General features: G+C 37.3%; 1 protein-coding gene across 1 annotated transcript in view; it reads right to left on the bottom strand.

Annotated features, from left to right (window-relative positions):
* LOC145671314 (dipeptidase 1-like) overlaps window positions 1-26,919 on the bottom strand; it is a 266,200-nt gene that overhangs the window by 89,787 nt on the left and 149,494 nt on the right. The window contains exons 3-7 of the mRNA XM_081740303.1: window positions 23,566-23,740; window positions 19,149-19,305; window positions 16,141-16,273; window positions 14,582-14,732; window positions 7,262-7,346 (exon numbers count right to left, since the gene is read on the bottom strand). Of these exons, the coding sequence (XP_081596429.1) occupies window positions 7,262-7,346; window positions 14,582-14,732; window positions 16,141-16,273; window positions 19,149-19,305; window positions 23,566-23,740 (701 nt within the window). The remainder of the gene's footprint in view (window positions 1-7,261; window positions 7,347-14,581; window positions 14,733-16,140; window positions 16,274-19,148; window positions 19,306-23,565; window positions 23,741-26,919) is intronic.

Below are 26,919 nucleotides of genomic sequence, written 5' to 3'. Positions count from 1 at the left end.
AATTATGCGCTTATGCTAAGGGAGACGTGATGAGGAGAATAGACGAATGATGGTAAAAAGATGAAATTTAGAAAAATGGGGAGAACACTGGAAAACACATACACAACGTGTTTCTTCGCCACAAAGCCTACATGGTGTGAGCTGGGATTAAACAATGGATCTCACGCGCCAGGGTTGAATGCTCTACCACTGAACCTCGGCGGCTCGCACAGGAAATTATGAACGTGCGTATATGTGCAATAATTATCTGAAGGCTTCGCAAGTTTCTTTAACATTTTAGTTTACTTTCATATAGAATTATTTTATTAATTTATTCCACCTATAAATTTCATTTAATACATTTTCAGTTGGTTTATAATGCTTATTTTTTAAATATATATTTTCCAAAATATGTATAATTATAGACAGTATTCATAACTAAATCACGTTGGCATATTAGTGGCAATTTTATTATATCATCATATTTAGCAGCTAAAACAAACTATCAGTGTAAACTTTATTGTGGTAGCATTCACCCTTAAAGAGAAACTTTAAAATGCCCAGAGAGTATTTCTATTTTGTCAGTGCTGCAGTTCAACAGTGCTGTAGGAAAGTGAAGAGAGCCAGCGCCAACTAGCGGATAAATTAATCAGTCTGTTCCATTTGTCATAACGCAAAGCGGGCAACCAGCCAGAGTCCATATTAGTGCTAAGTTGCGAACAAGCATTGAAGACCAGTGGTCCTGTTTGCTGCTAAATCCTGAACCACATAGTTTCCTACTCAATATTTTCATTCCCTACAATGAAACAATCTTGATAGTCGTTTACTAGAAAGAAATAACAATCATCCGACTGTTAAAATATGTGCACTTTTTTTGTACTAGTTTGAGGATGTCGAATTCAATGGAATTTATTTTGAACATTTTAAAACTACCGTTGCTGTGCGGTAGTTCGAGAATGGTAATTAATGTCTACTATAGAACAATATAGGTTTTAAAATTAAGATCCATGTATGCAGTGGGGTATTTAGGATTTTGTTTCGGGGGAGCTTTGCTAACTTTCGCGGAGAGCTTTACCTGGAAATGTGAAAATTCTGCAAGATATTTCATTTACTTTACTATAGTAAGAAAGATTTCGGGGAGAGGGGAGGGTAAAAGCCCGGAAGCTCCCCTTAAATACACCACTGCACGTATGTAAGGAAACGATAAGGTAAAGGTCGAGTGGAGCGAAAAAAAAAATGAAATCTTTGTTTTACGTCGCACGGTTATGCCGGTTAGGCTAAAGGAGACAATGATGATGAGTAATGAATGAAATGGTGGAATGAAGAAAGTGGGACGGAACGGGAGAACCCCGAGAAAACCCACGCACACGGTGTTTGTCCACCCCAAAGTTCATTTGGCGGAGGCTGGGATCGAACCCGGGACCCCTAGCACCAGAGGTTAACGCTCTACCACTGAGCCTCGAGTGGAGCGAACATAAATAGTTGCATGAATCAGAGCAGGGGCGGATCCAGGATGGACTTCTGGGGGTGGTGGTGCAGTGGGTTTTAATACTGCTTCTTAGAGCTACTTTTAAGAGCTCCAAACTCTGGGATGGGTTTTATTTATAGGTCTATATAAAATAAGAAAGTTTCCTCTTTTGAAAGGGGGCAATCGCCCCCCTGTACCCGTCCCTGAGTCAGAGTAAGTGCTGGAAAATAGATTGTTGTGGAAGATCAGATCGAAGCAGATGGTAATGTGGAGAATAAAAGCAATGTGATATTTTAAAGGAAGTTTCGTTGAGCGAAATGGTTTCGAGCAGAACTCGATTAATTTGAAGTGAACAAGTATTAGCAAAGAGCAGTTCGACAGCTTTTGTGTCCCTGTTTCTGCCCGTTCTGTCCACGATTGTTAGATTAAGAGTAAAAATAAAAATGCGAGTAAAGGCCTGAATAGGTGGTTGCCATATGAGGATGGAAAATGTCGAATGCAGCTTTTGAGGCGCGCATTAAGAATAGCGTCACGCTGAAATGGAAACACATATTGTAGCACTAGTGTGACAAATTGTAAAGTGTTTTCCATGGTTGGAGGAGGTAGAAGCAAGGGTTGAGTTCCTGCTGAGATATCGGTAAATTATGGAGGATGTGTGAAGACGCAGGCAGTGGTGAAACAGTCATAACAACCGGTTTGTCAGGTAGAGGTCAGACTTACTTTCACATTGGTGGGAATAAGTATAATCATTGCTATTACAAGTATTGCAGACAGAAGGTTTATTTAGTAATGTGCAGTTTTTAACTTTATGAGGTCCTTTGCAGTGACAACAAACTGATGGAAGAGTTCACTTGTTTGTTGGATGAGAGTTATATTGCAAGCAATTCTCGCAACGTAAAGAGAGAAGTGAAGGTATACGAGAAGACTCAACCTTATGACGACAGCACTAAATGAAAACCCAATTTTGAAGCAGACCATCGATGAGAACTTTGTCGTAGGTGAGTATGTTGAACCTGTGACATTTTTAATGCGAAATTGCATGAGTAGGTTGAATGTCATCGGCCTTCAAATTCCTCGAAAATTTCTTGCTCTGTGATCGTGGGATCGACACCATGGATCACTACAGAAAACAGTGGAGTGCGCTTAGGTGGAGAAGTATTTCGTGACTCGAAGTTTGTAGTAACTGGAATTTTGAATTGGTGCCAAACATGGCTGAACCTACTCCATACTTTGGGTGTTCATAGAGATTCGGATTAGTCGTTTTTAATGATGATGCCGCTCTGAGGTTTAATGAATTGATGTAATACCGATTTAAAATAGAAAGGTTCGGCCTATGCCAACTGAGGTTTAGTAACTTGGTGATTAGGGTTCAGTAAGATAGTGATTAAGGTTACTGTTAATCAATGTATTTTTATACAATAAATAGAATCTATTAAGCAGGCATTATTTCATTTTTGTTTTCCTCACTATTAGAACAGGAAATAAAATAATCTAAAACACCTTCAATTTCTTTTAAACAATTTTTCACAAGTAAACTTTTTTCCTTTGAAGTTATCTTGCCTTTACTTCGACGAAAATAACCGGAAATGTTAGAACACAAAAACAACTGCATTCTATCGACGAAATTGAAACTACAACGTTAAACGCCAAATTGGAATCGATCTTCGCGTAGTATGGGCTATGAAAAACCAAATAATACGAGTAATACTTCGAATTTGAGGAATCACCTGGGCATAAATTTAATTTTGTAATTTTTCTTAAACTCTTTCTTCACCTTCCTGTTTCTTTTGCTAATTATTAATAGTAATTAATAATTTTAATTAATAATAATTAAATAGAATAATAATTAATAGAATAGTAATTAATTTCTTCTTTCTTCTGGGTATATCTCCGTTTCCTTAGACGAATTAACTAACACTGTGAGACAAGATAGAATAATTGGGGACAAAATTCAGAAGAATGTTTTGACACGAAACTGGTTGACCCTATTTATATATAAAATTTTCAGCTTTTTTGTACCTTTCAACATTACAAGTGGAGCGACTGGATGACTATTACTATACTAAAGATTTATCATTATAAATCAGGAGCGTCCTTTGGCGCTGAAGGGGAAAATGTCCCCTGAGTCTCTGACACATTAGCCAAATCATTATGCCTACCCGCTACGTTTTGAACTAACAAGCAAGATTTTTCAAGTGTCACACTCCGATTTGTTTGAAATTCCTGGAGTGAATAAAGAAATCAAAAGTAGGACATATATGTGTTTTTTATATCGGCCGAATGGGGGATGAAGGGGGTAAACATCCCCCCTAAAGTGCGAACATAAGATAATATGATATTTTTGCAAGACTATAACTAGCAATGCACAATGGAAATTGGAGTGAATAAAGGAATCAAAAGTAGGACATACTTGTTTTTTTTTTTTTTAATCGGCCAACGTGGTGGATGAAAGAGGTAAACACTCACTTAAAGTGCGAACATAAGGCAATATGACACATTTTAGCAAGGCCATAACTAGCAACGCAAAATGTGAATTTGCTTGAAATTCCTGGAGTAAATAAAGAAATCAAAAGTAGAACACACGTGTTCTTTTATATCGGTCAATGTGAGGGATGAGGGAAGCAAACACCCCCTTAAAGTACGAACATAAGGCAATTTGACACATTTTAACAAGGCCATAACTAGCAACGTACAACGGGAATTTACTTGAAACTTTTGGAGTGAATAAAGGAATCAAAAATAGTATACTGTATATGTTTTTTTTTTTATATCGGCCAACTTGGGGATGAAGGGGGTAAAACGACTCTGAATGAGGTTTTCCTAGATTTTCCTCATTCTCTCCACGCAAATGCCGGGGTGGTACCTTACTTATAGGTTCCAGGCCGCTTCCTTCCTTCCCCAATTCTTTTTTTCTTCCCTTTCCCTGGATTATGTGCTCGCCGAGGGACGTCATCCTTCAAAATGTGACGGACTAAACTAAATGGCCTTAAATGCCGAAAGCCCAGAAATATAAATGCTAATTCTAATCCTAACCCCCTAATGTGCGAATATAGGGTAAAATAACACATTTTAGCAAGACCATAACTAGCAAGGTAAATGGGAATTTGCTTGAAATTCCTGGAATAAATAATTGAATCAAAAGTACGACATACGTGTTTTCTTATATCACCCAACGTGAGGATGAATGAGGTAAACATCCCCTAAAGTGCGAACATATGGTAATATGACACATTTTAGATAGGTCATAACTAGCAACATACGCTTTCGATTCGCTAGGCGCTTTTAAAATGTGTAGAGAAAGAAACAATAAGTGGAAAACATTGTAATAACAGTGAGAAAAAACACGTATGTCGTACTTTGGATTCCTTTATTTATTGCAGGAATTTCAAGCAAATTCAATTCCCATTGTGCGTAGACTAATATTTGTACAGTAAGCTTAATTACGCGGAAAGTTTAAGTGTAGACTGCACACATAATTATATGGAAAATTTTACTCTTGTTTTCCTTTACGTTGGTGTATTTACCTTGATTTCGGACTTTCAAATTTCATATTTTTGCAGTGGTAAGCATCGATAATTCAACAAGGAAATAATTATACCATGATAATTGAAATTCATCGTGATTTGGACCATGACAAACACTTTATGATTTTATATCGTAAAGACCAGATCCACCGTTATTGTAACAGAGCGATGCTTGAGCGATTGATCGTAGAAATTTAAACTTCGATTAGTTAGATAACACATCCTGATTGTATTACAAGTGTAAAATGTTTAGTCAGTAGATAAGAGGCCGTGGATCATGTGCCAGAATTGATGACAATGGGTTTTGGTGGATCAGAATGGGTCACAGTGGGTGGTGGGTCAGTGTACGTCACGGTGAGTCATGAGTAAAGTTTCCATTGACCTACGCCATCTCTTCCACTCTCCCTACTCTCCTTACCTAGCACCGTGGGCATTCTATCTGTTCTCGAAGATGAAACTCGAGTTGAAAGGGCGACATTTTGACTCCATTGAAGACATCCAAGTGGAATCGCAACATGTCCAGAATACCCTTCACCCTGCGGACTTCCAAGAATGCTTTCAAAAGTGGGAACAACGCTGGGGTCATTGCATACATGCCGGAAGGGACTATTTTGAAGGCAACGGAGGACATTAGGACGTAATAAATACTTTTCTGATTTTCAGAATGACATTCTCGAATATTTTGGGTAGCACCTCGTAATGGCACCTTTCGGCAGTACAACACTCTCTGTCACAAGGCCAAAGTTATACTTCAGTGGTTCGAGGAACACAATGATGAATTTGAACACCCTACCTCATCACTCTCCTCCACGGAATTTACATGAACTAAGTGCCTTGTGTGTGCAGTTGCGGAAACAATGAAGACTTGCCTCCAGCCGCCTACCAAGGCTTCATTGTTTCCATAATAAACCTCAATGCTCCTGTCCTGCGAGTCAAAAGTGGATGTACCAAGTATTTTGGATGATAAACAGGGACACCCACAGCATTTCTTCCAAAGGGATGGGAAAAGACCGATTCCAAGCAGACCCAAAAACCGATACCGAAGCACAGTCGCGATCAAACACGCTTTGATGCACACGTGTGCATATTACATAATAGAAAACAGGAATTATTTACCAACGTAAATCCTTATTAACTATAGTAGATAAACTAGAGTACTACAGTATTTAATGTAAATATACTAAATACTACAGTATGTGAGGGCAAATTAGCATGTTTTGACATGAATTCCTGAGAACAAAACACCCTTGGAGAATTCAGGGGACAGCTGCCTCCCTTGCTCCCAGCTGGGGGCGGTCTTGATGGCATAAAATATTATGTAGTCGGTGGAAATAAATGAAAGCCCGACAGAATGTTGCCAGAGAACTGTATACACATTCACAGGGAGAAATACTTGAATGGCGTGACGTCAGCGTGACCGTAGCGCCGAATGGGCCTGCTCTCAACACGAAGAAGTTGAATGAAAGGGACGAGACAGTGTGTGTTAGTCAGAGAGCTGCTAAGGTTATTGAGGTTATGTTACAACGCCATGACTCAGAGACATTTGGATGACTGCACATATGGAAATATTATCGGAAAACTGGAAGAAAGATGAAGTGTAGCACAGGACTTTGGTATTGCTCACAGCACTACTTTACGTGCACGGGAAGCGAAGGAGAAATGATGGTTAACGAACTGCTACATTGTGCAACAGGCAAGAAAGGACCGATGTCAAACAGTAGTTGAAGTTCCAAATACATTTAACGGGACTGCAAAGCGCCCAATCTCACACTTTGTTCCTTCTGTTGTTTCCCTATCATACTGTAGCTCTACTTTCTATGTCTGGTTCAAATTTCACTGATCTATGCCATGTGAGAGTGACACAGCATTCGAAACTATCTTTCCTTATGCAGTTTTGCACACTGGCTCAGTGGTAGGACGTTCACCTCCGGTGCTTGGGGTCCCTGGTTCGATCCCAGCTCTCGCCATGTGGACTTTGTGGTGGACAAACATCGTGTTCGTGGGTTTTCTCGGGGTTCTCCCGTTTCCTCCCACTTTCTTCATCCCACCATTTCACTCATCATCATCGTCTCCTTTAGCCTAACCGGCATAATCGGGGATGTAAAACTTAAGATTTCATTTTTTTTTTTTTTTTTTTTTTGCAGTTTTGCACACCAATATATATCCAATCGCGTAATTTTAGAGAAAATTTATATAGGCCCTATGTAAAAATAGTTCATGTTTTATTCTCGGCCATACCTTATCAGAGAACATGTAGTTAGTGGAAAACTAGCAGATTGATGGTACTTACCCTTCCAAAATGAGAGAGACCCCCATGCTCCACGAAATTCCAAGGAACAACATCTCCTGGATCGTCACCAAGTGCCGAGTCTGCCCTAGCAAGAAAAATTTACATGTATCAAATGAAAACTAAAATTCGAAAAGTGAAATTTTACGGATTAATTGCAGTTTTTAATTACCAGCTCTTCCTAAGTAATATACTCTGACATGAGCAGTGATTTTATTAGGAACACAGAAGTGGGATCTAAAGATTGTAACGTTAGTACTTCAGTTCGAAAGTCGAAACATACTTCCGTTATTCCACACGATAACTCAGGGGCGTCAATTAGGGGGGCAGGGGGACAATTGTCCCCCTTAGTTTGAGGTTTATATAGATTTTATCAATAGAATAGTAGTAAATCAGTGAAAAACGCGAAATTATACTTCCCCCCAAGCAAAATTTGAAATGACGCTTCTGCGATAACTGTTGAGCAGAGGCGAATGTTTCAATCCTGTTTCTTCCAATAGATAAATAGAGCAGTTACCTCGGCCGAGTTTGTTAACTCTTTGCGGCACGGAATGTCGCAAACGTTATGTAACAGGTGGTATAATATAAATACCACCGTGCTTCAAAGAGTTAATGGAATCAGTCCATTAACATCTGTACGGTATGCATAGCCCATTTTCTACTGTTGAAACAAAAGTGTTACCGTTGTGACTTCTTAACCTTCCTAACCCTTTGCATTCCTGTGCGCGTGCTGTGATACCAGGTTTTCACTTACTGTTAAAATAAACTGTCTAGACCGTTATATAGGACATAGTTATCGTGCACACGCGAGGAGAGCATTCACTTTACTAACTAAAACAATTATTTGCATTGTAGATCACTTGGACTGAAAAAGGGAAATTTTGATTTTCTGAAGGGATTTTTTGCTGCTTCAGGTTGGCAACACTGGCCGGAGATCAAAGAGAAAGTTTTTCTTTTTTCTTTTTCCGATCTCTAAGATTCAAAGTATTTATCGTCAAAACAAACATATGTGTGTCGTAATTGAATGCTCCCTTAGGTCTGCCATGTACGGAGACAAAACATTTTTGTCTTTTCTGTCAGTAAGGTGCTCTCATCTAAGGAGAAATAGTAGGACTATCTCGTGCCTTGCATCCACTAACAAATTTGGGGACCGCGGTGGCTCAGTGGTAGAGCGTTCACCTCTGGTGCTTGAGGTCCCGGGTACGATCCCAGCCCCCGCCAAGTGAACTTTGTGGTGGACAAACACCGTGTGTGTGGGTTTTCTCGGGGTTCTCCCGTTTCCTCCCACTTTCTTCATTCCACCATTTCATTCATCACTCATCATCACCGTCTCCTTTAGTCTAACCGGCATAATCGTGGGACGTAAAACTTAAAGATTTCATTTCATTTCCACTAACAAATTTCATCATCTCCAGGATTAACACGATCCTTAATATGGGATACATTTTCGTAACATCTTCATGGATGTCACTTGTATTTTGCAACGGACTACTTTATGACATCTACATGGATGTCATTCGTACGAAAGGGATTAATGTACTAATTGCTGTATAATGTACATTAGATAACTCTTTTACCCTTAACTTTACTTTGACTCTTAGTGTTACACTGAAATACTAATAAAAAAACGTGAAATTCATGTTGGTGAACAATTTTGCGCCCCCCGTGACAACATCCCAAAAGACGCTATTAATTCTACGTAGATTAAGCTGTAAATTCCGTTTTATATAGCTTTGGTTCTGAAAAACAAAATGTTAAACCATGATCAATGAATCAATCACCTCCACCCCAAGTGATAAATTTAAATAGTAATTTCCTCTGACGTACACAAATGTCCAAAATTATTGTCGCATGTTTAATGAATATGTTTTTGTAGGAATATAATTTGATAACGAATTCGCCCGGTATTTCTTATAACGTTAGAATGTGTATAATCGGCAAAGACATGTATGTGGCAAAAGAGCAGTAAATAAGATCAATAAAACGAAAATAAAACTTTCTTGCCCATTTAGCAACATTTTGTTTTACTCACTCTAATTTTCGTATTTGTAACTCTTTTCCTATAAAATTTACCACAAATATACATTTCCCGATTATACACACAGTATAAGTATTAAAAGTACCCTGCAAAATCATTATCAAATTATATTCTTACAAGAAGATAATTATTATAGATATGCGACAATCATTTTGGACATGAGTGTACAATACTGCTTCCTCTCGGGAAGAACTAGAAATAAACGTAAAATCTACAGTATAATTTATGCTGCCTCCATATTTTACTTCATTGTTGTTTTGTAACGTCCTCTCTTATAGTGAAGCGCATGTATCCTTCTGTGTGTTTGTACCGTTGCATGATGGCTTGTCCGATATAGAAATGAATACATATCTTTCCCTAACCCTTACCTCCTCTCAAGGGCCCCGATTTCTCTGTAAATTTGGGGAGACCCATTCAGATGCAGAAGGTATATATATATATGAGGATTTTAAGATAAATTTCATTAAAATTATGCCAAATATTGTATATTGATAAATACAATAGGGGGACCCACATGAGCTTTGGGGGGCCCGGGCTCTCGGCCCCCCAGGATCGGCGCCCTTGCTTCCTCTTCTTATTCTTTCATCCTTTCAGTTCTCTTATATTGATTGGTAACAGAAGCTATTTCATTCACCGTTTTTTACATCCTTTTCTTTGGAGGGGGGGGGGGCGGGGGCGGGAGTGTACTGAAATATATCACAAGCCTTTGAGTACCCCGGATATAAAGACTAGGGGCTATGACATCATTGATAAAGGGTAAACAAGCATGTTGCTTTCATGTGACTTTCACATGATTTATTTTACATCATATTCTTTCCAGTTTGTATACGATATTTTGTATATTCGAACAGGATGGGAAATATTTTTTCCACGTCATTATTGTGGGTATGATCATGGTATTTGAAGCAAACATTACCAATATCAGAACGTTTTTTTTTTTAAGGATAAATTATTATTGCAAGGGATGTAGTGGGGCGTATAGGGGGTATACAGCGTATATCCACCTACAATTTTTATAGTACTCTGTATGCTCACCTTAAATTTTTCGAAAGAATGAGTTTATAGTGGGGTGCATATACGCCAAGTTGTCTTGAGTATACGCAACTTTTGAAAGCGACCGAGCATATACCTACAAAAATTTCTAGCATTACACGACTGGTTGTTGCGTACTCTCACCTGGGACTGCTCTATGGGGCACTAAGCTTGCAAAAAGGGATTTATTTCACAGAAATTTCCCGAATTTCGCAAAATTTCCCTTTCCTCGTACGTCATGGCGTCATGGTTATGTCATCATCATCACAGCTATTCTACCATTCTTTCAAGATCACTTACCACAATTATTCTACTACAATGTTCCACGGTCTTCAGCTGAGCTCTTCATCTTCACGTACGATTTTCCTGTTTTGAAATCGTCCATCAACTGTAGCCTCTTTCGCAATTTCCCTCTCTTTCTTGCCACCATACCCTCTAGAAAGTGTCCCATGATACAGTTTCTTCTTAGCTAATTATGTCTCAACCAGTTTCTCTTCCTCTTCTAAATAATTATTAAAATTGTTCTTTTCTCAAACACCATTTTCTAACACTCTCTCATTCGTTTTCCGCAAGACTCCAACTAATTCTCTCCATTCTTTTACACATCCACATTTCTAAACCTTCCACTCGATTTTAATCATTTTTGTGTAATGTCCATGTTTCTGCCTCATACAATACAACACTCCACACGAAGCATTTTATGAGTCTTCTCCTCGTCTCTTTAACGAAGACCCCACAAAATACTTTTCTTCCTCCTAAAGGCTTCTTTCGCCATTCCTATCATTGCTTTTATTTTATGTTTGCACTTCACTGACCGCTTCGTACCAATCTTCATGGCTTTTGTCGTTCTAACATTTATTTTCATCCCATTTTCTTCACATCTCTTCCTCAAGTTTTCTAACATATTATTGATTTTCTTTCCAGATTCCGTCACAACCGCCACATCACATCATATGCATCTTATCATTCTACCTCTTACCAATATGCCGTCTTTATTATGTAGGGTCTTTCTCACTATCTCTTCTAGATAGGTATTAAATAATGTAGGCGAGAGGCAGCATCCCTGTCGAACTCCCCTTCCAATTGCACTCTCCTTTGTCATTTTTTCCCCTATCCTAACAACTTACTTGTTGGTTCATGTATAAGTTTCTCACGAGACTTCGAGATTTCCATTTGCACCCAACCTTTTTTAGAACTCCCAACAACAGTTCCCAGTTCACACGGTCAAATGCCTTTTCTAGATCAATAATTGCAACAAACACCTTTTTCCTCTTTCCTATAAACCTTGACGGCATTCGAAAGTATCCTTTATTATGAGAGTGACGTAAGCAACTAACCGTGAAATTTGGATGAATACTGTTGAAGTAGTAGCTATTTAAGTAAAGATCTCAAAGATTGCTTGAAAATACCCACACTCCAAAGACTTAATTGAAATTTGTTGTTTATACATATACATTTCCTTTAAAAAACAGAAAATAGCACGTTATGACTATTCCAACAACTCGGTGGAGTCTCTGGGGAATATGAGGAGTGACTGAAAATTTTTGAGCCTTGAGAAAACTATAAGAAGTACAGATTTGGTAATACTTTTATTTTTCAACATAATCCTTTTGGACAGCAACATACTTGCTCCAATGGTGCTGCACTGCTCTTATCCCAATAGAAAAAAAAATCCTTAGGTTGTGGCCACAGAAACTCATACACGGCTGTCATGATGTCGTTATCGCTTGCGAAACGTCCTGCTAGAGCGTTTTTTAAGAATAGGGAGCAAGTGGAAGTCTGAGGGGGCTAGATCTGAAGAATACGGTGAATGAGGAACGAGTTCAAAGCCGCATTCGTGAATAGTAGCCATGGCAACTGCTGATGTGTGGACGGGAGCATTTGTCATGATGGTAGAGAACGCCTCTGGACACCATTTGTGGCCTTTTATCTTACATTTGCACTCGAAGGTTTTTCAAAAGGTCACTATAGTATTGTGATGTGATTGTATGACCCTTTTGCAGGTAATCAATGAATATCACATCTTGGGTATCCCCCCCAAAAAAACAGAGGGCATAACTTTGCCAGCGGAGGTAATCACCTTTGCCCTCTTTGGGGTAGAGAAGGAGAGATGCTTCCATTGTTTGAATTGTTGTTTTGTTTCTGGTGTGTAATGGTGTACCCAACACTTGTCCATAGTGATGAATCGACAGAGAAAATGGCCCACATCACGTTCTAACAGTTTCAAATTGTCCACGGATAGGAGGTACCGAATGCGTGTTTGTTCGGGAGTCAGAAGACATGGGACCCATATAGCAGAAACATTTGATTAACCAAGATCATTCTTCAGAATATGATATGCTCGCTCCTGTGATATGTCCAGCCTATTTGCTATCTGTTGAGTTGACAATCGGTGATCTTGCATGATAATACCAAGTGCCAGGCCCAGTGGCGTATTTAGGATTTTATTTCGGGGGAGGGAGCTATGCACAACACATGAATAAGCACTTCTATTTTTCTTTTTGGTTGGCGACAAATTTTAATGAAATTGTGCATATAACAAATTTATTTCTGGGTGGCTTGAGCCCGATAGCCACCCCCTAAATACGCCACTGCCAATGTTTTCCGTGGTGGTAGCACTTGATGGTCTCCCAGATCTCGGGTCATCTTCAACTCTGCCTACCACGCTTGAATTCCTGCACCCATCTTTTGATGGTGGCATATAAAGGGGTAGATTCACCTACGGTATTGACCTACGGTATCCACCGTATCCTTGTAGATCTCTTACGCCATTTCTTTCAATTGCAGGTAGTTGATGACTGACCTGTACTCGATTTTTTCCATTTTCCCAACTTCTGCCGTCTCACTCACTTCAAGAGCCTGTAAGAGACAAAAGAAATTACTTAGAACTAAGAGCTTGATACACATTAATATCAAAAGTTGTACTATTCTAATACATATAATTATTCTGTTCTAGATTCTCATTCTCTATGTTGGGTTCAAAACTTTTCAGTCACTCCTCGTATAAATGTTCATATGGGAAAACTGAGAGTGAAGAACATGACGTCCGTTAATTTTTTCGGCTTGTTTCATTCTTCTCAGATAATCATTCCATCGATCCTTCATAATCAACACTTCTCTCTTTTAGCCTAAGGACATAGGCTCGAATCATGCAGCATAAATCTCAAAATAATTAGTTGTGTTCATAATTAAATTTAAATCTTACAGCAAATTATAGAATAGCAAGTTCCTAAGAGAAATAGATGGTCCTACAGTATGCTAATACTATACAATATTGTTGTAAAGGCATAGTAAAGGTAGTATTCAACTTACATTTGTCGCGTAATATATAAAAAGTTTTCAGTTTACAACTAAATTTTTATTTTCAATACACATTAAAGAAAAGAGTTCATAAATTACAAAACATTAGAATCAAGAAACAAGAAGGAAATTACTCCAAATAAATAATATTAGCTTTTGAAGTCCAACAGAACATTAATATTAATATTGATATTATTTGATTTAGTGTTTTGGTTAAAAAAAAGATAAATGGAGATGTTTTGATGTATATCTAACTGATGTATATTTAACACACGGAATTCAGTAATACAAAGTTACTGGAAGTGTGGTACTAAGACTAATACAAAGTTTAGTCAGGATAAATAGGAGTCCCTAGGTCCAGGCAACACAGGGAGGGATTCCCAGAAAGCTCCAAGGAAGCAAAGAGAACCTGGAGTCCCGCAAAGCTCCAGGCAAGCTAGGAGGTTTGGGTTAGGTTAAATCTCTCAGAACTCCAGGCAAGTTAAGAGGCTTGAGTTAGGTTAAATCTCTAAGAGCTCCATTTAAGTTAAGTGGCTTGGGTTATGTTACATCTCTAAGAGCTCCAGGCAAGCTAGGAGGCTTGATTTAGGTTAGGATATCTCAAAGCTCCAGGCAAGCTAAGAGAGGGGAATTAATCAGCTGAAACTTATATCGATTGAGGTGTTGCATTAAGATTTATACCTTTTTCTGAGCAACGACGGTACTGGTGTTTCTCTTCTATCACATGGCCAGGTGAAGACTAGGATGCATGCCGTCTGCTTCATGTAGTAATTGTAATAGAAGAGAACGTGCTTTTGTTAATAAATAAAACGCAAGTGTTGATGTTTAGAAATATAAACCGCGTGTAGTATATTACAATATAATGGAAGTTAACTTTTACCTTTACATTTACCAATTACAACATAAGTAGCAGTTTTATTGAAGCTTTATAATGCAAACAAATAATGACTCACCAAGGAGTATTGCAGACGTGTGTTAAGGTTAAATATCGTACACCTAATTGGTAGAACATCCGTAGGACAGCTAAACTGCTACCCAAGGAATGACCTCCTTCTATGCCAATAAGACTCGCCATTCGTCCAGAGTGATGAGCTTCTTCAATTCCTTAGAAAATCAGAGAAAAATGTAAAAGTAAAAAAAAATGCGCATTTGTATATCGTATAAAAGTCTACAATATTAGTAGTGTTAAAAAAAGTTAGAGTATGAGGGAAGTGCACAAGGGAATCAAGTCCACTTTGGGTTATTTTAAAATATTTCGTCTTTGAAATATTTCGTCTTCAGAGCTTAAAAGTCTCGTGCCACTGTATATCTGTATCACTGCGAACAAAGTGCATCCACATTTGTAATTTTTCACCTACTTAACGTTAGACAACCAACAATTCAGTGAGGATTGCTCGGTTGAGGACTAAGTAAGGCGCTCTACAAGTGCTCTAGTTTGTTTCTACATAATCCTTATAATGTATAAATTAATGGTCAGTTTTCTATGTATTTAAAGGGAATGTACAAACTTTGTGGTTTTTCACAACTTTGGTAACTGCACTTTGAATCCCTTGTGCTCTGAATGCCTCAAATATCACTTTTGTTATCTACCGATAGTCAACTAGAAAATAATCTTCTCTCTTTCACTGTTAAATCACTGTTAATTAATTATCGCATTTCAACTTTAAGTAAATACATATGATTACATTGTAAATTTTCATAGGATGTCTTGGATTTTTAGTCTGAAAATTTATATGATCTTATCTATGGAAATTTATACACCCGTATCAATGAAATATATCGACTATTATATGTCTAGTGCTCCCACAGCCTGGAAAAGCCATAATTTACCTCATCTGCCCTACGAAAGTGTTGGAAACTCTAACGTCTTCAATTTCCTTCAAAACATAACTTAACGATGTTTATAACGGTGCTTTTAAAAGTGGGGCGCTCAGTGTAGAAGGGAATCAAGCCCACTTTTTGACCATTTCAAACATATTTAATCTTTCTATGGTCTCTAATTGAAACTCATGTCTAAGTTTAAAACTCACGAACTCTTATAATGATTAAGAAAGAAGCGTAATTTTTTCCCTGTACTTAAACGTTCCGGACAAATTTTACGTTTTTTCATAACTCTTTAGTATTAGAATTGATTCCGTGGTGCTCTAAACGCCCCTTTTACTAATTGATACATCTTATTAGGAGGAACAATATGATACGGGTGAGTGTTAATTCTCATGCGTAGATTTTTAGAGGAAGCGTCTCCGCATAGCTTACAAATTATATTAGTTCATCCGTGAGGAGAAAGTTGGAATTATGGATCTACATAGATATATTTTTCTTTCCCCTTTGTATTTCTGTTTTATACGGTATTCTAAGTCCACCATCTATGTGCGAGATGTCAATAACGTGCCTTTCCAGTGATTCATAACACTCCAGTTTGCATTAATCATTGGACCTAACCTAGCAATAGGATATCTATAGCGAATGTGTTACAAAAAAAGAAAAAGAAACCTTAGAAATTTGTGCTTACCTTCAGCGGAAGTGGCCAATAGTGTGTGGCCTGGGTATTTTTCTACCAATCTCCAAATGAGGTCAATCTGTTCCAGCGTTAACTGTACTGAATCTAAAAACTGCGAATTACATGGAACGTACGCTGACCAGAACTGTAAGAAATAATAATAATAATCACTAGGTATGAAGTGCCTCGAAACGAATTCATAATTGAACTGAATGAGATTACAACTACCAACAAACCCATAATACTGATTAACTTACATAGTTATACGCTATATGTATTTCATCCGTTAGCCCCGTACTCCCAAAATTTGAATCAAAAACATTTTGAAAAAACATATTTTTGAAGATTGGAAATCTGTACAAAGTGGATCGATTTTTTCATATTTCCTATTAGATCGAAGAACATTGTGATTAGTTGATCCTTTCTAACCGAGAGGAGTTGATTAATTCAACCTGATAAACCCCGATATATATATATATATATATATATATATATATATATATATATATATATATAGTAGATGTGACTTGTCATTTCCGGTCAGTCGTATCAACTGTCTACTTCAATTCAGGCCGAAGTTGACACAAAAATGTATTTAGGCTTGCGCGAGGGAGGTGCTGGGGAGTCTTTAGTTTTGCTCCCTTCTCACAGTACTATTTAAATACATTTTGTTTTGTTTGAACACTACATGTTTCTGTATATTTGTAACTCAAAATCAAGGCACTAGGTGTAATGAAGCTATTTTGTTGTGGGTAAGTAGTGAAGATGGTTGGTCAGCAAGTGAACTTCAATGATGTTGAAACTAGAGCAGTCATCAAGTTCCTCTTCCTCCAAGGGAAGTTTGCAAATACCATCCATGACGAGATGTTACAAACAATGGGGATTCACTATGTCACTAATACAATCTCGGTTGTCAAATTTCGGAAAGGGCATTTTGGCTCTAAAGATGAACTCACACTGGGGGAGATCCTTCATAGTGATTGTGACAAAAACAACTGAAAAGGTATATCAAATTATTCTCTCAGACCTTTGAATTTTGCTAAAATGATAGCAGAGGACACATATATCCTTAGAGAACGCGTTACAGTTATTGTTCGTGACCATCTTGTCATAAGAAAACTTTCCGCCAAGTTGCTACCCAAATGTTTTTCATGCATACCATTGCATCATCTTGCAAGAGCAATGTCGCATGAACAAATTTGCTACATTAGGGTTTGAAACTAAACCAATCACTTCATTTACCCGACCTAGCCCCATATATCATCTATTTCCAAATTTAAGAAAGAAAAGAGACAAATATTCAGCAACATTTCTGAGTCTCAATCCTTTTTTGTTTTTTAGGGATTAAACAAACTGCAAAACCGAAGCAAAAAGTGGATCATATTGAAAGGGGAGTACGCTGAAAAAATCCATCACAAACCTTTGACTTGTTTTTCTTAGTAAAGCTAAATATTTCTTAGCATCGACTGATACATGTTTCTAAATATAAATTAATATAATTTGACCTTTAAAATAACCATCAAGCAATTTCAACCACGTGTGCTTTTGGGTGTTTTAAATGTGAGAGCCATATTATTCATTACTTTGGGGAAATGACCATATCAAGGCGTCCTTTTTGTCCAAGAAGGAGGGACATCTAGGTGTTATAAGCTAATTTGTAAACAGTATATAACTATGATTGGTAGTCTTGGTAGTGAAGTAAAATGAAAACTTCTGTGTATTTGTTTCAGGATCAACAGGAGGCTTGCAAGGCATTTTTGTTACTTGTTTTTCAAGGCATTGTAGATTTCTTCTATTTTTTTGCACGAGTCTAAGATACTCGTAATGCAAATTGTGGTAAAAAGACTGAGACGGAAGTGCAAATAACTGAGATTAAACAATGACAACACAAGCTTTAACTTCTTGAGGGGACAAAGGAAGGGGTAAATACTTTTTAGTATATACCAAAAATAATATATGATATTACTTAACCTGCATTATAACATAATTTTTGCAGTAGCAGTCAGAAAGAGGGGTAGACAATGAGGCCGGGCAGGACCCCTTGTCCCAGTTCTACCGTTGTCACTGTTAGTCAAACTAATTGATGTGAGAACCTAGTGGAACAATGATTGAATCGGGAAGATAACATGACAGAAAGCGGAATATTACAAGGAAATCAATAACATACATTTATATATTAGAAATTTCCATATTGTCAACCCCCCTTCGCGTGCCTTCTATAGCAATTGCGTAACTCAAAACGCAGGGAGATTGACCTCCGAACATTCTCTATAATGTCCAGGAAAAGTTAGTAACTAATTTCATGAAAACAAACAACATGCCAAGTTTCATTAGTAAACTTTTGTATTTTCAGTAAAGAACTTCGTCATTAAAGCGTACTGTGTGTTGAGTAAAGAATGTACAAAACATTATCAGATCACAACTCGCGAAGATTGATTATTTTCTCTATTTGACAACGATGATCAGATAGCAAACACATACCTTCTGAATTGATGTCGTTGATGGTCCTCTGGAAGCAAGGTGCAGCTTAGCAAACTCCAACAACTTGGAATGATGAAACTACCAAGATTTTAGAACTTTGAATAATTGTAGAAATTATAATGGAGAATAGTTCACCATGACTAGTGACTATTCGCTGACTACTAACTCTCTCTGAATAAATCTCGTTGAATAATAAACCTTAGAATGCTCTTCTTCGAATGAATCTTTAGAAGGCTCTTCTTCGAATGATCTCCTTCCAATCTTATCATAATTTTGAAACGTATCTCATCATAATTTTGAAATGTATTTTCTTTTACTTAATTTTGTAATTTCTTGTCTTTAATTTTATCTTTAATTTTATTACATCGTTAGTCTTTATTTTAGCCAATTATTATTGATTTTTAAAATATAAATTTATTTAACTCTAATTCCTCAACAATATGACAAGAGTTGGAACCTGCAACTCTACATACCATACTCATTTCTATTCTTCGACTCAGCCTTATTAAGAATATGTATAAATTTGTTGTCAGTCTTACCTGAGCACCCACCATTCCTTTCTTCAGTCTATAGAGGTCAGTTTGGGACCATTCACTGCTTGCCCAAGGCTCCACATGTCGAAGGTCTTCGGAAAATCGAAATTCTTGTATTTGGTTATGTAAAAACTTCCTTACATTCCACGGTAGGTCATTGTGTCTAAGGAAGAAAAAATACACAAAATAACATAACACTAAGTAATGACCAAACATTCGTTTTGCAGTAAAATATATATGTAATCAGTCCTGAAAGGTATTTAATAATGAAAGTTTCTCAAGACCATTTCCAGTTCCAACACTTATTAAGATCTGGTCCCACGTAGCGTAGTCGCTAACGATCTCGCCTTCACTTTCAGATGGGGGCACTCGGTCGAAAAAGTGTAAAACGTCGTTTTCCTGGGTTTTCTCGTTCACACCATGCAAATGCCGGGGTTGGACCTAACTTATAGGTCCCAGGCTCCTTCCTTCCGTTCCATTTCCCCAGAGTTATCCCTCAAAACGTGACGGGCTAACTGGCCTTAGATACTGAGAGTCCAGAAATCTAAATCCTAAATCCTAATCCACTTATTAAGATAGAATAAAAATGGTAATAAATAATGGTAAGCAGTTTTCTGGAATCGATTCAGTGTCTCAAGTGTATATACTATTACAACCCACAACACTCTACAAAATAGAAAGTAGTTGAGAAATTTAATACTACTTCTGGTTTCAGTGCTGAATTCCAAAGAGGAAAAGCGGGAAGAGATATCGAAATACAGTATTTTGCAGTCGATTCAGCTGCCCAAGAGTGATTCTATCTTCTCCCTGAACTCCCTATCGAACCTGGAATTGGTTTTAACGATTTCCGATTTCAACATTTATAGCCATAGATCAAAAATGGTAATGGATAGCTGCAAGCGCTTTTCTTCAATCGATTCAAGGACTAAATAGTATATACCATCGCAACCTGCAGCACTCTACAAAACTAGAAGTGGTTGAAATTTACTACTACTAACAGTTTCAATACTGATTTCTGTAGAGCAAAAATGGTAAGAGATATCAAACCTCAGATGTAATTTTTTGCAATCGACTCAGCTTTCCAAGAGAAGGGTCTACCATTTCCCTTGACCACCTATCCAATCTGGAATTGGTTGAACTCAGCCATTGCCGGTTTCAATCTTTATCGCCATAGAACGAAAACAATCACTCATAGTAAGTGGTGACTCTTTAATATGGATTCAGCGCTTGAGGAACAGGTCCAATATTTGATCTTAGTAATCTATTGGAACCAGTAGTTATCAGTAGCGTAGCGTGGTATTCCGAAATAGGGATGCCAAAGTTAGTCACTTGTGCGATACAATGCTACTGCAATCAGCAATACATAACTATTTCGAGGGGAAATATAGGGTTAGAAAAAATTAGGAGGGCAAGCCCCATAATTGCGAGCCTAGTGGGGCATACATAGGTTAATGCGTGGATTACGTTAGAAGCCAATAAGCAATTGTCTCAGCTCATTCTTGTCACTACTGTTGTGACGAGAAAACTCGGCCCCGCTGTTGTATGAACATTGTTTCCAGTATAGTTCACTTTATTTCTCTCTCATGGGCAGCTTCTTTCTCCGCATAGCATACCTCAATCTCGTTCTTTTTTTAAAAAATGCCACTAGAAATTTGTTATCTTAGGTCCGGACCTCAGACTCCCGTTCGTGAATATGAGGCTGAGTGTATATATCATTTGAAGATGCAAATAGAAAGCAATTAAAACAACTCTGGGGGCCTGTATCTGTATGCCTATTTCTTTGCCAGATATCCTGATACTGAAGGACCCAAGCAATCTTTGCGAGGGATGGAGCGTACTGGCTCTCTTGGCCTACCAAATCGATGACCTTGATTCTTCTTGGCTTTATATTACCGGTACGCTTGTATGTGAGTCCTCTCAAAATGTTTCTGGCTACGCCACTGGGCATACTATGTATTTATGATGAAGATTAATAGTTCGGCTTTAATTACGATTACAATTACGTATTTACTTACGATTAAAGCATAACTATTCTCATACTATCATTTACATAAACGACAAACTTCAAAAAGGCGTTGAACTAACAATTTGTGTTTTGTTTTATTTCCTTGACGTAAGCGCTCGTACGTTCTGTACAGAAACTATAGCTTAGTTCTAAATAGATAGAGTTGGTAATACTTGCGAATATGCCAGCTTATATCTAAAGCAAATGTCGGGTTGCAAGGGATGAAGAGGGGGTAAGAAACAAGTAGTTGGGCATGCGCATTCGACAGAAAGCAGACGAAAACTCTGATGCTTGCAGTAGGCCTGCATGCCCAAACAACATAGCATACGGCAAGAGGAAAGACAGAAAATGTGGATATGAGTGACGCGCATGCGCACTTTGCGCGTGTCAAAACAAGGCGAGAGACCATATGCAGAAGATTGCACTGGAAATAATTGTGATAATTACAAGCAAACGATTTATATATAATGAAATACGTACTTTTTCTTATTAAGAGGGGATGCCGGGCATACCGGCGTTCCTTTATGCTACGCCGCTGGTAGTTATATATGTACAACTTTAAGTTTGAGTATTGAATTTCCATAATTTGGAGATCTACCATACTTTCACACTGTGAAACGAAACTCATTTCTTTGTAAAATAAGTGGCCGATTTGAATAATATTTTGCATCCATTTGTTTTTAAATAGAGGAATGCGAACTACTGGATTAAATCAAATTGAGAGATGTGATAAAGTTTGAAAATTGTGCCGAGTATGGAAACTCCTGTATACAAGAGATAGTCGGGAACTCCACTTATCTCTAATATTTGAAATAGAAATCGATCAAGAATAAGCTGATGAAATTCATCTCCTTCCCAAAACTTTAAAAGCCTTTACTTGGTTCTACTCTGCAACACAGTGGCGGAACATGAAGGAAATTACATCAGTAAAAAAAATAAAGTATTATGTCTTGAAGCTAAGAAAGAAATTTTCTATGTCAATCTTTCCTACTTCGTACATTAAATAAGTGTTCTTTATTAGTTCGTAGTGATGAGTCTATTTTTTTTTCCGATATGTGACTTCCCTCATGAACTGCCATATATGCACGCGACAATTCGTGTGCATAATACGAAAGTCTAAGTTAATAAGAAATTTGTTGTTTATACGAGAGTAAGTCAATAAGTAACTGTTGACTCTACGGCATTATGTGCTCATCAGACGCTAGATTTTACCGTTGGCTTCACCTGTGGTAGGTTGCAGCGTTATCATAATAGTCCCATTTGCGTTGTTACGAAAAGTAAAAAAGGGCGAGTCACTCTCTGTGTGCACGGAAGAAGATCAATGTTATCTCACAGGGTTTTTGTGATCTGAAAGTGTACCCGGAACGGAAATTTATAGAAGACTTTCAGCACAAATTGTTACAATGCACTGCCACTACGAAGTGTTTACCAGTGGATTGAACAGTTCAAAAGTGATCGAACGAGCATGAGTCCGTACCTTGATTCTGAATACGAGTGACTGTTGGTGAGGTGGCAACCCATATGCAGATTAGTCATGGTTCTGCATATGACATCATGCATAAGAGGCTCAACTTTCACAAAGTGTGTGCAAGATGAGTTCCGAAGAAATTTGATGAAGAGCACAAGTTAAACCGTGTGAGAATCTATCGGCACCTACTGAACCGTTATACTAACGAAGGTGAAGCGTTCCTTGGGTGAATCATCACTGAAGATAAAACATGGACTCCTCACTCCAAACCAAAGAGCAAAACCAGAGCATGGAATGGAAGCATCCCGGATCTCTCATCAAGAAAAAATTCAAGAGTCAACCTTCTGTTTGGAAAGTGATGCTGACAGTGTTTAGAGAGTCACAAGGGCCAATCCTGGAATATACCTAAGAAATGGGTCAACAATAAACCAACAGTATAATGTACAGTGATATGCTGGTAAGCAAGTTGCCTGCAATTCGTAATAAACGTAGAGGTAGATTGTAGGAAGACGTTCTTGTGTTGCATGAGAATGTGCCTCCACATACTGCCGACCACATCGTTCAAACTCTTCAGACACTGCGTTTCGAGGTGTTGGAGCATCCTGTATACAGTTTCGATTTCGCTCTGTCAAATTACCATCTGTTTTGTCCACTTAAATATGCTCTCAGAGAACGTCGATTCAGCTCCGATCAATAGATGAAGGAAGTGCTGCATTCGTGTAGTGCTGTACAAGAAAAAAAAACTTCTTTGCAAAGGGTAACGAAAATCTTATGCAATGATGGACCAGCTGCATTGAAAAGCAGGGTGACTATGTTGAAAAATGATATAAATAAAAACATTGTACTTTTGTGGTAATAAATAATAAAAATTGATTGCAGATACTTATTGACTTACCTTCGTACTTGTTAAATTAGCAAATATATAATAAGACTTTTTTTAATAAACTCACCCGTCTACCAAAGGAACTTCTTGTAAAATTCTTTTGACTACATCCAGCCTTGCCTCTAGAAGCTTCTCTGAGCTGAGTTCTAGTGCTAAGGGAACTCCTACTCCAACTCCTAATGCTGCTGCTACTATTATGGCACCACATATGGCTAGCCACTGCTTTAGATCCAGACAGTAGCCTGTTAAATATAATTTATATTATATATTTTCAAGTGCTATATAAAACCAAAGCTGGAGCCTATAAGTAATTTCAAATGTCATATGATAGGTGTCTAACATCAAAGAGACAGCAGCTGAGTCTAGGGAGAAAATTGATAAATCAACGGAGACTTCAGCATGGGCAATATCTCTGGAAACAGAAGGATGTACTGTTCATCCAATTGCTGACCCATTCTCTATAATTCTTCCACCCGTAATGTTGTTTCAATTTGGCTCACGGATTTAGGACACCCAGAGAGAAACTAGCACATCAAAATTCATTTTAGGAATTTTTACACACGCCGCAACAAACTATTAAAAATTTTCATACTATATTTCTACATTTTTACTCTTGCTTCAAGGATTATATGAGCATAACTGTATTTCTGTATCAGCTAAAAGAACAGTTTTATAATTGATCTATGATTGCCTAGCGCTAGTGATATTCAGATTGAATGTTCCGTCTTTCTTCAATAAATTAGGATTTTTACTATGCACAAAACTAATCATTAATTCCTCTAAAACAAACTATAGCACAGAAATGTAATCACAATATATTACTATTAGTACTGCTACAAAAAGTGGGAATTACATTCATGTAATTAAAAGATAGTTCATAGCAATCGTAGATTTGACAGTAGTCTGTGTTCACTATGATAAAAAAAATTAAAATAGGGCCTATATGAATAATGAAACTTTAGAGATGAGTTTGAAGTACCTACGGTTATAAGTGATTTTAGGAATTTCCAGTTATGTATAGTAAACGCAACGACTCGCGAAACCTGACCTCCACACCAACCAGAGATCTGTTCTGCATCACCTGTAATATACCGGAAGATTTCGGTACGATTCATGGAGCAGCCTTCACGAAATTATATTAACGAAATTATCTGATTGCCAAATTCTACGATTTTATGAAACCAGTAAGGGACTTATATCGAATCAAAGTTTCTCTCTGTATATATAACATAGTTATTTTGGTTACTACCTGATTATTTCATCTACTTCGAAGTGTAACATACAAGTCGAGAATAATTACTATTTCTTAACCTTTTTCCAATTTGACAGACATCTAACATGTAAGAGTCATTAAACAACTTCTTTGCATGTATTTACACAATATTAATTCAAGATGAAAGAAAAGTATGTATATCGACCAGGCAACACTGCTGAGAAAATTATAAGTAAGGCAGGTATCTAAGCGTGCCTCGAGAAAAGCTGGAGAGCAGGCAACACCCAATAAAATTTCAGTTCGACTCCTCTGATTTTGGTTGATCTAACTGAAGATATGATAGAAGATAACACAGAAATACTTGTGATCAATAATGGAAAGAAATTGAAAATAATCTTTGTTAAAAAAAAAAAAGAAAAACGTTACTAGGTCCTAACTATATTTATCTCTATTTCAACTCCCTTTGTATTCTATGTATTCTTCTCGCGACCATTCAAGGAGTCGGGAGCTTAAGGTTGAGAAATCTCACCTTATCCAAAGGCAACTTCCTAAGGAAATTCATCTACTTTAGTAAGTTTTCTATGCTTATTTTAGCCTAACGGTTATTAAATAAAATAAAACAAAAGAAACTTTTAACATTCCATGGCTACAAAAAGAATTCAATTGCAATACATTAAAAAAAAACAAACTCGAAAACAATTTCCGGGTTTGGAGTAGATATAAAGTCGAACAATGGGTCTCATACGAGAGAATGTGAATCAGAAGCGACTCTGTATCTTAAATGACGGTCGTTGTGTGTTGTCTAGTCAGGGTGACGGATGTGTTTTCGGGCAGAGTCCTGGAGTAAGATGAGAAATGGGTCACGCCGTTCCCCGTGCCTATCTTTGCCCATTGAAAGCTTTTTAGGAAGTGGAGGGACGGTCCTTATGTCCCCTTCGGTCCCTATGTCCACATTTGTGGACAAATTGATATATATATTTCCTGATCGTTTCGTTAAATCTGCTGTATTAATTCCTGGCGTACACGTGCGTGGACGTCTGAATACAAAATACACTTTTTTTCGGTAAGCTCGAGTGCAACCAGAAACTGCTCTTCAATTGTTTGAGATGGTAAGTGCAGGTGGAACACAGGCTTTTGTAAGTCGGAAAAGTAACTATTATTTTCACGCATATATATCATTCTTACAATCAAAAAAATTTTTGTGATAAACAATTAAAGTTTCAGACTTGGCGATTATTAGCTTTGCTGTATCTCTGATGAACAAAAATTAAGAGAAGTTATTTTCTTAAAGTCCACAATTGTGGGCACTGGTTGTATAATTAATAGTTGTTTATATTTTTTCGTATAATTTTTTAAGGTTTATTTTAGTGTAAAATTGTACATGCTAGAAACGAAACACGATATATTTTCTATTGATATTGAAAGAAGTAAATTATTTATTATTAACTACAGCATTATTTGATTTTCATTATTAGAAAGTATAGGAAAATTTGTAACTAGAATAATTTCTACTATTTGTGCTAATCATTTACGTAACAAATATTGCAACCATATAGTCAATTTTTTCGTTCTTTTCATTCTTAGGAGAGCTAACAATAGAAGATGTTCTAGATTTATTGAGGGTTCAGATATCGACGATTCAGATAATGATCCAGAGTTTATGGATGATGACTCCAGTAAGTCTAGCAGTGAAGATAACAATGGCGGTGTTGTAAGAGACGAAAATGATAAGTAATAAATTGTTTTACTCGTTATCTGTTCTAAAGAACTGAATTATTTACACGACGTTATTTGGCCAACCACAGGTGGATCCATTTAGTTGTAGTGCGACTCCCTCGGTTATTTCAATAGTGTATTTTTTTTGGTTGGACAAAAATGGACAAAAATTGGAAAATATCCTGAGCTACTTAAAATTCAAATTTGAAGATGTCGCACTACAACTAAATAGTCTCGCCTGCGATTGGCCAAATAACCTTGTGTAAATAATCCAGTTCTTTCGAATAGATAACGAGTAAAACGACTTATTGCTTATAAGTTTCGTCTCTTGCAACACCGCCCATGTTATCTTCACTGCTAGACTTACTGGAGTCATCATCCATAAAATCTAGATCATTATCTGAATCATTGATATCTGAATCCTGAAGCAAAGTTAGAACCTCTTCTATGGTTCGCTCTCCTAAGAATGAAAAGAACGAAACCATTGACTAT

This window comes from Thermobia domestica, chromosome 2 (assembly GCF_964235325.1).
Source record: "Thermobia domestica chromosome 2, izTheDome1.hap1.1, whole genome shotgun sequence".
Taxonomy (NCBI): Eukaryota; Metazoa; Arthropoda; class Insecta; order Zygentoma; family Lepismatidae; genus Thermobia; species Thermobia domestica.
The sequence above is the reverse complement of the archived record's forward strand: the minus strand, read 5'-3'. Positions and strand labels throughout refer to the sequence as shown.